The sequence below is a fragment of the Martes martes genome (assembly GCF_963455335.1).
Source record: "Martes martes genome assembly, chromosome: 9".
NCBI lineage: Eukaryota > Metazoa > Chordata > Mammalia > Carnivora > Mustelidae > Martes > Martes martes.
In genome coordinates, this window is record NC_137896.1 from 11,083,014 (window position 1) to 11,097,416 (window position 14,403).

The 14,403-nt window shown below is 44.8% G+C and overlaps 1 protein-coding gene across 1 annotated transcript in view; it reads left to right on the forward strand.

The window, feature by feature from the left end:
* Positions 1–14,403, forward strand: part of B4GALT5 (beta-1,4-galactosyltransferase 5) — a 75,330-nt gene that overhangs the window by 49,879 nt on the left and 11,048 nt on the right. Inside the window, exon 2 of the mRNA XM_080813424.1 lies at positions 5,962–6,096. Within this exon, the coding sequence (XP_080669550.1) occupies positions 5,962–6,096 (135 nt within the window). The remainder of the gene's footprint in view (positions 1–5,961; positions 6,097–14,403) is intronic.

Here is a 14,403-nt window from a genome sequence, read left to right on the forward strand (position 1 = left end):
CATTCCAGTGAGGGAGGTCACAGTAGACAAGACAAATAAGAAAATGTGTAGTATATCAAATGGGAAGATAAAGCAGGGAAGGCAGATTGGGCTGTGTGTGTACGTGCATGTGTGCGTGTTGGGATATTTGCTAATTGGGGATTAGACACAGATCTTTAAGAGTAGTCAGGAAAAGAATGGCTTTCTTTTCCTCCTTGTAGTTTACCAAGCCAGATGTAACAAACATGAAGAATTACACATGTTTAGGATAAAAAATCATGAGCTCTTTAAGTATATAGGATTTTGTAATGTTGTCTTTTCCTTGGATTATTTTGCTCCTCATCTGGAATGTCAGATCTCGTTATCTTGTGAGGAATTTTTATGAGTCAGAGTCATTTATTAATGTGTGTGTTCAAGTGAAAATCATTTACCTGATTCGTATGGATATGGAGGCTGACCAGAATTCTAATGGAGAGGAGAGAGTATGTCTTCCCATTAGGAGACCCAGTGCTTTGCTCCCCGAAACGCTCCAGTTAAAGCCATGGCCCAAGGCTACCTACATTGGCACCTGGATGGAAATTTCCAATTATGCAAACCCGAATGGGGCTTACTTTTCTCCACTACATTATGGTCATAAGAGATCCCTCAACCTAGGTACTGGGCCTTGATAATAATAATGGTTTCTCGTGAAAGCGTAAAAAAGTTACGAGTGAGCCTGAATTTGTAGTAAATGTTATTTTAGCATTTATCACCCTGCATGATAATTTCTTGTATGTGTCTGTACCTTACCCTGTGCTGTCCTACTTACCCTCGGCCTCCTGTGGCCTAGTACTGCCTGTAAAAAGTACCCAGGAAAGCAGGTGCTCCATAGATAACTCTTTGACACGATGGAGGCTATAACCACTGTGTGCCGGTTTAAATTAGGTTTTTTAGCTGTGATTCAGTCACCATTGATCAAGACCATATTATTGGAAACCACTGTTTCCCCAAAAGCTCATCAAAATCTTAGGGAACACCTGATTTCACCTCTCTTGGGTTTTTGACTTTGCTGACCATGTGACCTTGGATAATGACTTCTGGAGGACTTGACTTCCTTATCTAAAATTAAAAAATCATGTGATATCTACCTCACAAAGATGTGAATTTTATTTTATTTTATTTTTTATTTTTTTTTAAGATTTTACTTACTTATTTGACAGAGACGGAGATCACAAGTAGCAGAGAGGCAGAGGGAAGCAGGCTCCCTGCTGAGCAGAGAGCCCGATGCGGGGCTTGATCCCAGGACCCTGGGACCATGACCAGAGCCGAAGGCAGACTCTTAACGGACTGAGCCACCCAGGTGCCCCAAGATGTGAATTTTAAATGAGATAATTTAGATTGAAAGCAATGTGTGTGTGCCTGTGTACTTCCTAGCTCAGGCCAGAGCCACACACCACACATTTAGTAACAGGACTTTAATGGGGACATTTGTAAGGCCCTCTAGTTTGATCTGTGTAACCACCTGCATGAGCACAGAAGAGGAAAGGGGCAGAGGTACCAGCCCGTATCTAGAAAAACTGAGGAGTTTTGACTCCAGCAAGCTTCATATGAATCAGTAATGTGGTGTGACTGCTATTATCAGTGACAGTCAGCAATTATCAGTTGATTACCTACAGGTGATGGGAAATTCTAAATTCTGTTAATAAAACGGAATTTCCCAAAGTTCTGCAGAGAATCACTTGATGTTGCTAGTTACCATGTGGAGGAAATGGGGCTGATTTGGGAAGTGGCCAGTTTTAAATAATTGAACATCTCTGTTGTAGAATTTCTTTGGCCTTGTGTTATCCTGCATTGTGAATCTCCAAGAGGGGCTCAAGTAGACCACTTTGTAACAGATGGAACAGCGTTGCTGGTGGGCCTGCTTGTTTCTGGGCCCATCAGACTGCTCCAGACTGCTCCGTCAGCATGGCACCACCCTTTGTCAAGTGTAGACTGCTGGGCCTCTATCCAGAGGCCAGCAGCCAGGATGCGCACAAAGGAAGTGGGGCTGCCTAGCCTTGTGGGGCAGGAGAGGTTCGGTGGGTTGAGGTGAGGGTGGAGGGAACGAGAAAGTGCTGCCCTCGGCTATCCCAGGTGGGGGAAAGGGATTTGACTGTGGAATGAGAACCAGTGGGTAAAGTGATGGGGAAACGTTTGGACTAAACCCAAAGTAGGATCTTCTTCGAAGATAGCTGTGGCTTACATACTGACTCAGTCTTCCTGGAAGGCACAGTTTTGGGTTTGGTGTGGAAGCATTAAATGGTGATGACAAGTGTTCTTCAAAATCCCATCCAGCCCTGAGACTGTGAATTTGTGATTATTTTCTTTTGTTTGGCAGAATTTATTTCCTCGGCCTTTTATTTTTTTCAATAGTGTGCTAATTCCTGTAGATAATCAGAAAAAGCATTAATAGGTGGTTTGTGTACATTTGTTAGTTGAATGGGGAGACCAACATGTGAGACAGTTGTTAGCCAACTAGGACAAAATATAAACAAGGGGCCCAATTTTGATCATCTGTTAACAGTAGCACAGAAATTCCAGAAGAAGACTGAAGAAGTATGTAAACTGGGGGTTGAAGGATTAATGAGATTTGCATGGCAGACAGGAGAGCAGAAGCCCCCGGATGGAAGGCTTTTGAGCAGGAGCAGTGTGGATAAATCTGTAATTACGGAAAATCCATCTGGCAGCTTTGTGGAGGGGATAAAGGCTGGAGAGGCTGGCTCCTTAGCAATCGTGTAAGCCATATGGGTTCCTGAAATCTTTGAGGGAGAGGCTGTGGCTAGAGCATGAATGAGTGGGGTCTTAAAGCTCAGTCCTTTGAGCATAGATAGGTACACCTGGTGTAGGTCATTGGTGAAGCTGCATGGAGAAGCTGGAGCCTAGACATGGACTGTAAATTGAATAGTATTACTTGCCTCTTAGGATAATTATGAGAATTAAATGAGATAAATTATGTAATTAAGTGCTCAGCGAATGTTACTCATGGTTTCTTATATAGCTGAAGTTCTCCAGAGCCATGGTTCTGGAAATGTCCTCAGACCCCCCACTTTGGCATCACTCGTGAGCTTGCTACAAGTGCAAGTTCATGGGCCCCACATGGGATTCCAATCAAAGGGAGAGGGGCGCCTGGATGGCTCAGTTGGTTGAGCATCTGGCTCTTGGGGTCCTGGGATTGCGCCCCCCATTGCTGTCTGTGCTCAGTGGGGCATCTGCTTGTCTCCCTCTCTGTCTGCCCCTCCCCCCTGCTCTCTCAAAAATAAACAAATAAGTCTTTTTAAAAAGGAGGGGAGAGGGGCGCCTGGGTGGCTCAGTGGGTTAAAGCCTCTGCCTTCAGCTCAGGTCATGATTCCAGGGTCCTGGGATCGAGCCCCACATCAGGCTCACTGCTCAGCAGGGAGCCTGCTTCCCTTCCTTTCTCTCTGCCTGCTTCTCTGCCTACTTGTGATCTCTGTCTGTCAAATAAATAAATAAAATCTTTAAAAAAATAAAGGAGGGGAGAATTTAAAAGAGGGGCCAACAACAGTGTCCTTTGCAGTACAGAAGATAAAAGTACCCCGGAAGACTGAAATTTAGGGGAAGGGAAGTAGTATGCTTCTACAGTGCCCAGCTAACAGCTTTACATACAATGTTTAATAAATATCTGTTAAAGACTTTATTTATTTATTTGAAAGAAAGAGTACATGAGCAGAGGGAGAAGCAGGCACCCCTGCTGATCAGGGAACCCGATGTGGTGACTTGATCCCCGGACTCTGGGATCATGGCGTGAGCTGAAGGCAGCCGCTTAACCGACTTGAGCCACCCAGATTCCCCACTGTTTTCATATTATTGAAGACAGCTTGCTTAGTATTATGTTGGGGATGGAAGGAAGGTTTCAGGGCAGTTATATATAATATGTATAATGTACATATTCTGTAGCCCAAATGATTAAAAAAATACCTTGAAACCACATTAGAAATTTGATATTATATGGAGTTTAAATCTTCTATTTAGGGATATTTCTAGAATCCTGTCTCCTGTGACCTGTGCTGTCTGCTGTAGATTAAAACTGGGATGTGACTCTTGCTTTCAGAGGCTTCGCAGAATTACACTTTTTTAAGGATTTGAAGCTGGTCCTTTCCAATAACTTCTCCGGCTGTAGAGAATAAATATTCTATCTGATCTCTCCTCTGCCACCGTCAGAAGTGAACGTGTGGTTGTCTTCCAGTCGGTGCAAGGCCGACTTTGAAACCACCTCATTTCGGAAAGCATTACAAACATTGACTTTTTTAAATTATTTTTTGGCTCAGGATATACCTTAGAGATCATTTAAATCCTTTGCAAGATTTTATGTCCCTGTTTAATGTGGGCCACCTTGGGTTTTCATGGACAGTTGTGCCAGTTGGTCTGTCCCCATCCCCACCCCTGTCTCCAGTCCAAGCACCAAACAGAGTAGCTTGAAATAAAGTAAATTGACATCTGCACTTCATTCACTTAGTCATTATTTACTGCCCATTGTGTGCAGGACATTGTGGATAATAATGAAGTGGTATCCATAAAACATGCCTAATGGAAGAGCCAGGACAGCCCGAGGCCTCGTGCATGAGTCTGGCAGAGTGGCCCAGGTGCTTGGTACCATCCCTGCCTGGGGCCTGGTTGGGGGGCAGTTAGGTGCTCAGATGATCTCTCCAGCACACACCGGAGTTTGGGTTTGTAAATGTGCCACCCCTATAAGACACCCCCCTTGTACTGTGGTGAAGAGAAAAGTGGGTAGGTTAGAATGGCTGGTTAAGAAGTTGTGTTTTGAGGGGCGCCTGGGTGGTTGAGTGGTTAAGCATCTGCCTCCGGCTCAGGTCATGATCCCAGCATCCTGGGATCGAGCCCTGCATCAGGCTCCCTGCTGGCTGGGAAGCCCGTTTCTCCTTCTCCCTCTCCCCTTGCTTGTGTTCCTGCTCTTGTGCGCGCTCGCTCGCTCTCTCTCTGTCAAGTAAATAAATAAAATCTTCAAAAAAAGGTTGTGTTTTGAAACCTTGCATTTTCCTGAAAATGGATGACATGGTGTTTGAGATTGCAAGGGGGCAAGCAGGAACCATACTCGCTTGTCTTTGCGACTCCCTTAGTTTCACATCTCAGACACTTCAGAAAAACACCACTGGAGATCATTCCCCAGCAATGACAATGGGATAGTTAATCTGAATAATTGTTAAGAGTAACTTTCTTGTTCTGTTTTGCTTTTATTGAAGTATGATTGACAGATTGGTCACAGGTGTGCAATGTGATAGTTCAGTATTTGTATATAGTACAAAGGGAATATGTTTCACTAGACACTTGGATCAAGTTGTGGGTTCTTTTCCCATTGCTTTGGGCTTTCGGGCTGGGGCGGGTGGGTGGTCAAGACTGATGGCGGTTTTTCATTATCTTCTTGTCTCTCCAGATCCCCCAAAGAAAAGTAGCTGGAGCTTTAGTCCACCGCTTTTAGAGATTGCCAGGACCATATCTGGACCTAAATGTTTCTAGTAGGCATAGTTTCTAGTAGGCATAGTGGTTTCCTTTCTCGGAGTATAGCCATTGAGTGTTAAGAAGGTCAAGTTAAAGGGAGATGAGATCTTTTTTAAATATTTTAATCCAATCCATAAAGGTTTTGGGATCATCACAGTGCCAGAATACAGATTGGATATTTGAAGAATAAATTTGGTGGGCTATACTTTTTAAATTTATGGGTTTCTGTTTTTTTTTTTTTCCCCTAAAACTGCTGAATATTGACAGAAATTCCCTTTAGACCTACTGAGCTACCCAAGAAATGTTGGTATCCTGGAAACGTAGACCCCGGTATGGAAAATAGAGTTAAGGCATTTGGGGAGTTTTAGAGCTGAAAGAAGTTTAAAAAAGGAAGAAAGAAACCCCAAGTATTTGTGTTTGTTTTGTTTTGTTTTGTTTTAATGAGTTTTTGAATTCACCTCTTTCCCACTTCCCTTCTGTTCTCTGCAGTGAACACCTACCTCTTCATGATGCAGGCTCAAGGCATTCTGATCCGGGACAACATGAGAACAATTGGCGCTCAGGTCTATGAGCAGGTGGTTCGCAGCGCTTATGCCAAGAGGAACAGCAGCGTGAATGACTCAGGTATATTTTTAGTAAAGCGGTGGTCTGATTAGAATGTCTTCTCCCCACAGAGGTAAATTTGGTTCGAATAATTATTTTTGATGGGGAAAAGTGCATTGTAAAAGAAGGTTTGGCTGAGTCTTCCCTTATTACCAAAAAAAAAAAAGAGACTCTTGCAAAATGAATCCTTGTTCCCTTTGCTAACAGTATAGTAAGGGTGGCCGAAAGGAAGCATGTGTTTAGGACGCAAGCAAAACAGGAGGACCAAGAGTGGTTTCTGGAAATACTACAATTACAAAAAATGTTCCGCACTTAATGATTGTATCGTTTAACACTTCGAGGTTGGTGGGCGTGTTTTGTTCTGTTTAGTTGCATGTGGAGGTGGTAGTGGTGGTCCCCAGTGTATTCAAAGCAGATCTGGCCAGGCGGCCGCACCGGAGGACTTGGTCTAGCTCTGTTCTTCCGTTGGACTCCACTCGAATTTGGTCAGTCCAGCAGGACTAGCTCACCTCGTTGTTTACCAGTGCTTTGAGACTCCACAAGTTCCCATTTCACAGTGCTCATGTAATCTGGGACAGTCTCCACAAATCAAAAAAGCGATTTCTGGGAGAAAAGTTTAATCATTTGCCTGGTTTACCTTTGTGGTCAGCTGTGGTTTTCATCTGTGGTTTAGTTCCAGCTACGTGACGGAGTTTCTCGGTGGTAATCTCAGCATCATTCATCTTTGCAGAAAGCTTTGTAGACTATTTAGCTAAAGATAGCAATGACAGACACAAGAGTGAACATTTTTGCCTTCTCAGTCTTTTACCTGTGGCTTTTATTATCTTATAAGCACTAATTATATAAAGAGGAAAAAGGAACACAGAGGTTAGATGGCTTGCCTAACATTATATTAAAAGAACTTGTTTCTGAATCATGATTTTGACTCTAACTATTTTTATAGAGGCTAAACATGGTAAGTTCCTCACCTTTGAAAGCTGTCTTTTTTGTCTCTCTTTTTAACTCTTCCAAAAATTGAACATAGAAAGTATTTCCAGACGGTTAAATGGGACGGTCATGCAGCTTCTCCTGTCTGGCCAGGGATAATTTTTATTTAAAAAATAGATTCTGAGATAATATTTTGCTAAGCATTGATGATTTGCCTTTTATGTCTTTAACTGAGAACTAGTGTGCTTTCCTGTGGCTCCTTACCGATTTCACTCAAACCTAGTGCAGTATTATAAAATGAGTACAGTTTGAGAAATACGCTTTCCTTCAAATCAGCCCTCTTTTCTTCCATAGTAAGTTCTTCAGTTGTCCAGCGCTCACTGTGGAATGTGAAATTGCTTTGCAAACATTGCAGATGAGAATTCTGTGGTGCTTGGGGTCTCAGGAGAAAGTATTGCCTCTCAGAGGGAAATGAAATCCTTAAAAGAATTGGCCACATCCTCGTTTATCTTCAGTCTGCCCTGCTGACCAGCTTAGCAACAAAGGAGTGTAGTTAGCGGACTGAAGCTTTAACACTTCCTTTCTTGTTGTTTGCAAAGAGCAAGTGATTGACTTCCCAGGGCTTTTCTGCCAAATTGTGGTTGCAGGGGACAGTTACCTGAGCTCTGACCCAGACCTGGAAGAGGAACCGGTAGAGCACCTCAAGCCATGGGAGAAGGCTGAGCGCACTTTTGTTTCCTAATTCATTGTGTGTGGCATTAGGTTTTGCAAATAATCCCCTCGCACATTGTCTCCCTCGACTCCAGCATGGCCCTGTGGGTAGGCAGGATTGTGGGTGACTTCCATTTCTTCTGTAGTACAAATAATCTTGATTTTGGAGTGGCTGGGTCATGTGACTTTCCCTGACCCCCTGCTCCAAACCTGCTTGTCATCAGGTGATGAAAAGTAGGGAGTCCTAAAAAAATCCAAACAGAGGGGCGCCTGGGTGGCTCAGTGGGTTAAGCCTCTGCCTTCGGCTCAGGTCATGGTCTCAGGGTCCTGGGATCGAGCCCCGCATCGGGCTCTCTGCTCAGCAGGGAGTCTGCTTCCTCCTCTCTGTCTACCTCTCTGCCTACTTGTGATCTCTGTCTGTCAAATAAATAAATAAATAAATAATCTTAAAAAGAAAGTAGGGAGTCCTTTGACTGCTTCTCCAGAGCTCTTTCTCCTGATGAATCAGGAAAAAGGAACGTTTATGCCACTGGAACATTTATCCTGTGCGAGTGTTCATGCCTCTCCGAGGTCACATGACCGCTAAGACTTCCATCTGGGCCTTTGGTGAAGTAGTCTGCTCTCTCTCAGAAGTTGGAGGGGCACAAGCAGGGCACAAGGTCTCACTAACTCCTCCAGGGGTGACTGTCCTTGAAAACTAAGCACCAACCGAGTTGTGCCTTGGAAGGCTTATCCAGGGACCTAGTATTATTTGACTTGGCATGTGTTTATTCTCAAAGTATCATATACACTGAGATAATTTTTCTCAGCATCCCTCTGGTTGGAATAATCATTCATTTTGTGTTCATGGTGTCTGTTTCCCTTATAGAATGGAAGTCTTTGCTGTCAGGGGCCGTCTTACTGTGTGCTAGACACTTGACTTGCATTGCCTCATGGACTTGGGAGGAACTCAATAGGGTATCTGCTGTGTCCCCACTTTAGGGATGAGAGGCTGAAAGCAGCCAGGAGTTACAGGACTTCATGTGGCTGCGGGGTTGGGCGTGCTGACCTCTGGGTCCGTGTAGTGCCTTCATAGCCTCTCCCATCCGTGTAGCCCCAGCACGCTGTACACTGCCTAGCACATAGGCCCTCAGGAAGTGGTTTTTGAGTGCGTGAGTGAATAGATTTAACAAGAAAACATTTAAGTGTTGTAACCTAATTTCAAGATTATCATCCTAATTGGCTTCTGTGTTATTGGCACATCCGGGGAGGGGAGTGGGTATTAAAGAGGAAATACTACTTCACAGGAAGTGTATCGAGTGAAAACGTACCATTTTTATTCATTTCAAAGCAGTTCTCTGCCTGGCACTGTCAGAGAGGGCATCCCGGACTTGAAGCTTCCAAGACAGTTAGGGGGACTGTCATTTCTGACCCGACCACTCTGGCCAGGAGCCACCAGGGGCTTGACAAGGGTAGCAGCAGGACTGAGGTGGTCCCTGACCTCTGCTGCCCAACCCTGGACACAGTGCTGGGGACTCACACCCACATTCAGTAGCCTTCGTGAGGTCGAGGGTAGCTGAAAAGTTTCATGCGACGTTTAGGTAATGCTAGCTTTCTTTTCCCTTGAAAGCTAAAGTGGTGATCATCTAATAAGAATGCACTTTAAGGGATGAGGACTGTGAGCCGGGAAATACACATGATGTGATAACCTGGAGAAGAAGTTTCTTGCTGTCACTGAAAGCCATGTGTGTATGAGATCAGGAATCCTACAGAACTTCCTGTGAGCAGAGAGGGAGATACTCAAAAGAACATTGGCATCAGAAGAAAATTCCCACTTAGGGCTTCTTTTGTTTGTTTGTTTAAAGTTTATTTATGTTTTTTAGTAATCTCTACCCCTGCCCTGGGACTCAAACCCACCACCCTGATATCAAGAGTCACACACTTCTCTGACTGAGCCAGCCAGGCACCACCACCACCACCACCACCTCTGCCACTTAATTTTATAGATAAGACGAGTGGCTAGGTGACCTGTCCTTTCTTGTCCTTAAATAGGAGTTTGCAGGTGCCCTTCTACTTGTGACTTTGACCCAGAGGGAGATTTCTTACCTCTCTACACACATGTGTACACACATGCACGCAAACCTTCCCACACCTCTGGCTCCAAGCCCCTTGTAGTCACATACTCAGAAAAATGTTCTCTTGCCCACATTCTTGGAAACAGGACTGTTGCCATAGGCGAATGAAGTGAATCAAGTCATTGCTGGGACGCTTTGTAATCTGTTCAGTGAACTAGACATTCTTCCCCTCTTTCTCTGTGGTTTTTAGGCATTTAGTTCATAGTCTTCCTTGTGTCTACTCACCCAGCAGGTGCAGGGGTCATCCTTAGGCATGCTGACGCGTGAAAAATGCTAATTCTTTCATTCTACAGATATTTGTTCTGATGGCATGATTCTAGTATATATAAATGTCCACATTTTTCAATCAGAGAGGCAAGTGTTTGGTCTTTTCTCAAATGGAAGGGGAAGTTGGTGGTTTTTCTGAAATCTGTTGGTCAGCATTTCCCAGTCCCTGCTCAACTGGATGTGGTAAGATAAAGGAAAAGGCAGATTTTAGCCACGCCTGTGTATTAGTAGCCCTGTCGGCCCCAGTGCACATGGAAACCCCCCCCCCCAACAAGGTGGGGCTTTAAAAAATAACCAATGTCTGCACCCCACCCCCAGAGGTTCTTATTTCATTAGTCTGAGAAATAGCCTGGGCATTATTAGGATTTTTAAAAGCCTCGTAGATGATCTAATGTGCAGGCGTGGCTGCCGAACCACCAGTGTGAAGCAGAGTTGAATCATTATGCCATCTGAATTTGTAGGTAGGGAGGATGTCTGTTGTTTTTCCATTTTATAAATGTAGAAGCAGTGCCTTCTTTGCCCTTCTACCTCCCTTGCTGGGAGAACATGTCCTGATTTAAAATAGATTACAGTTAAATTAAAAAATAAAGCCATGGCCAGAGAGGTTCATCAGGCTTGCTCTGTCCTCGCAGCCGCTCCCTCACGCAGTAGGGACATGCAGAGAAAGAGGAAGGGGCACCTGGCTGGCTCAGTGGGAGGAGCCTGCGACTCTTGATCTCCTGGTTGTGAGTTTGAGCCCCACGCTGGGTGTAGGGATTACTTTAAAAATAAAATCTGAAAAAAAAAGAAGAGGAAGGAGCTGTCATTTGGACATACCCATTTCTGGGCAAGCTGGCACCCCACAGTAACCAAGCAGCTTTATCAGGTCACAAGCAGTTAGTTTCCTCTACCTCTCCCACTTCTTTGGAAGGTTTCTATTGGTGAGGGGCGCCTGGGTGGCTCAGTTAATTAACCAGCTGCCTTCAGCCCAGGCCATGATCCTATGGTTCTGGGATCGAGCCCTACATCAGGCTCCCTGCTCAGCGGGGAGCCTGCTTCTCCCTCTCCCACTCCCCCTGCTTATGTTCCCTCTCTCGCTGTCTTTCTCTGTCGAATAAATAAAATCTTAAAAAAAAAAAAAAATTCTCGGGACACCTGGGTGGCTCAGTTGGTTAAGCGGCTGCCTTCGGCTCAGGTCATGATCCCAGGGTCTTGGGATCGAGTCCCACATTGGGCTCCTTGCTCAGTGGGGAGCCTGCTTCTCCCTCTGCCTCTGCCTGCCTCTCTGTCTGCCTGTGCTCACTCTCTCTGACAAATGAATAAATAAAAAATCTTAAAAAAAAAAAATTCTACTGGTGAGAAAGATTTCAATTACATCTTTATGTAAAAAAATTTAAATTAGAAATGAGGAAATGGAGGTTTTTATGGGGGGTTTTCCCCCTCAGGGTGTAGGGCAAGGCTACTGCCACTTAGAAGTTGTGTATTTGTGGGATCTTTAAAAAAAAAGACTTCATTAATTTGGCAATCAGAAGAAAAAAAATAAGTGGTGCTGATTTTGTCTTGTTTTGTTTCATGCTGGTTGCTACTAGGGTTATTAGTGTTTCACGGGAGTAGAAGGGCTTTATCTGTGTCTTCACGCAAACCCCCAAAGGTAGGATCATTAAGGCTAGAAAGTGTCTTATCCCTTCTGCATGCTAGTTTTTTGTTTTTGTTTTTACATCTTATTTCCTGTTTAGGTTGTAGTTCTAAGGCTTGGTTCTGTCATTGCCCAGAATTATTATTCTCTACTTCTGTGTTTTGTATTTTTAATTTGCTTATGAAAATGCTATTATAATGCCTCTGGGAATTTCTTCTCCTTCAGAGGCAAATATAATTACTGTGGTGCTGTTTGGCAGCAGCTGCTCCCTCTGCACGTGTGCATATCACAAAATACACCTTTTCTAGTACCCGTGAAAACTTAAAGAGAATCATTTATATATTTAAACACACACACACACACATACACGTAATTAAGAAGCAAAATCAGAATTATCCAGAGTAATGATTAGTACTGGAGATTCTTGACATAGGTCTTGGAAGTGTCAATACTTTCAGAAAGGATCGATTTAGCACACGTTTGCATGTACGAACTGAGGACTTTTGGGCTGATTTCTATAATTCCTGTAGAAAACAAAAATGTAATTTTGCTGTTAGGGTTCATGCCGGCGCTGTTCATGTCTGTATAATGCAGGCTTGGTGTTTTTGTCAGGAAAACTACTACTGAAAAGGACAGAAAGCATTGTGTTCCTCTCCTCCCCTCTTAAAAGCCTTGGTTCTCTTGCAGTGGACTCTCAGAGTTGTGGGTGGACACTTGCACAGTGGACAGCGTGTGCCTCTGTGAAAGGATTCCCTGTATTTATTAGCCGTGGATTCTTGGAAACCCTCTCAGTGTTGCTTGAAAAATATCTTGAGTTGAAGGTTGTAGAATTCTCCAGTGCAAAAGCGAGTTTGAATAGGAAGTTTTAATTTTCATAGAATCTGCATGAATCCCAAAGGGGATGGGTGAGAGGGATTTTCATACTCTGAAAAAAACAACAGTGCAGCGCACTGGAGAGATCACTAACCCAGACCTTAGTCCGGTCTCTGTTGTAGTTGTACCAGTTGTGTATGTGATGCCTTGGTTTCCTTACCTGAAAAAAAAAAAAAAAAAAGTTGGAGGGCCCCTTCATACAGACTCCGTAGGAAAAAGGCACCCACTTCACGCTCTCAAGGCCCCACTAACATGACGGTAAAGAGGGGGTGTGCGTGTGCACATGTGTGTGTTCAGTGGCACAGACCCCAAAGAATGAAGAGAACAAGGAGTTGGAAGTCGGAAAGCAGGGAGACCAGTGATACGGGGCTCAGCAGACCCAAGAAAACAGACTGCCGATGTGGCCGCGGGGATCCCCACTACCCCCTAGGGCCCTCCAGAAGCTCGGGAAGTAGCAGGATCAGGTACTTCTGCAGATGAGAATGAAGGTGACAGCTAAGATAAAAATTGGTTGAAAGGTACTTAAAAAGCAGTCGGATGGGGCGTCTGGGTGGCTCAGTGGGTTAAAGCCTCTGCCTTCGGCTCAGGTCATGGTCTCAGGGTCCTGGGATCGAGCCCCGCTTCGGGCTCTCTGCTCAGCAGGGAGCCTGTTTCCTCCTCTCTCCCTGCCTGCCTCTCTGACTACTTGTAATCTCTGTCTGTCAAATAAATAAATAAAATCTTAAAAAAAAAAAAAAAAAAGCAGTCGGATACCCAGGTTCTTTCCCCATCCTGGCAGAGGACTAGAGACCTGATTGCCCTCAGGGATGGTGAAACAGGGGCCCCTCAGCTTGGGGGCTCCTGGCTGGGCCTGAGGTGCCTCCACCCCCTTTCTCTTGTTCTGTCACAGTGTGCTTGTAACGAGGACTGCATCCTTCTGGCAGGAGGTTAAGACTAGAGTGCTCTGGGGACACCTGGCTGGCTCAGTCAGAGTATGCGACTTGATCTAAGGGTTGTGAGTTCAAGCCCCACACTGGGGGTAGAGATTACTTTAAAAAAAAAAAAAAAAAAAAAGCCTTCTCTGGGGAATCTGATTGGACCAAAAAGAAGGACCCTAAGATACTGGTGCTGGAGGCTCCCAAACCAGACTTCTGGCCAGAACACTCTGCAGTGGAAAACCTCAGCCCAGGCCCTTGCGGTTAGTGCCCCACTCTTAAATGTGAGCCGGTGAAGGGAGCACTGTGCAGGGGTCAGACCAAACAAGGAGCAGCAGATGGAGAGACACAGGCGATGCTGGGAGAAGAAGAATGCAAAACAGCTGTCACACGTTCTCAAGGGCCAGGGGGAAAGGATCGCAAACATGAAAAGAGAGTATATTGTAAGAAATGAACACTTAGGAAATAAAAATGACTTTTTAAAATAAAAAAAATAGCAGAAATGAAAATTAAAAGAAGGGCTGGGGGGCCTGGGTGGCTCCATTGGTTAAGCGCCTGCCTTCTGCTCAGGTCATGATCCTGGGGTCCTGGGATGGAGCCCTGAGTTCGGTTCCCTGCTCAGTGAAGAGTCCGCGTCTCTCCCTGTGCCCCTCCCTCCACTCGTGCACGCGTGCTCGCTCTCAAATAAATAAAATCTTAAAAAAAAAAAAAAAAGATTGAGGAAGCAGGCTCCCCCCTGGGCAGAGAGCCCTATGCGGGGCTCAGTCCCAGGACCGTGGGATCATGACCTGATCCGTAGGCAGAGGCCTTAACCCACTGAGTCACCCAGGCACCCCCCAAAAAAAGATTGAGAAGATGAGAAAATCAGAGGACCAGGGGGTCCAACATCTAACTCATGTTTTCTGTT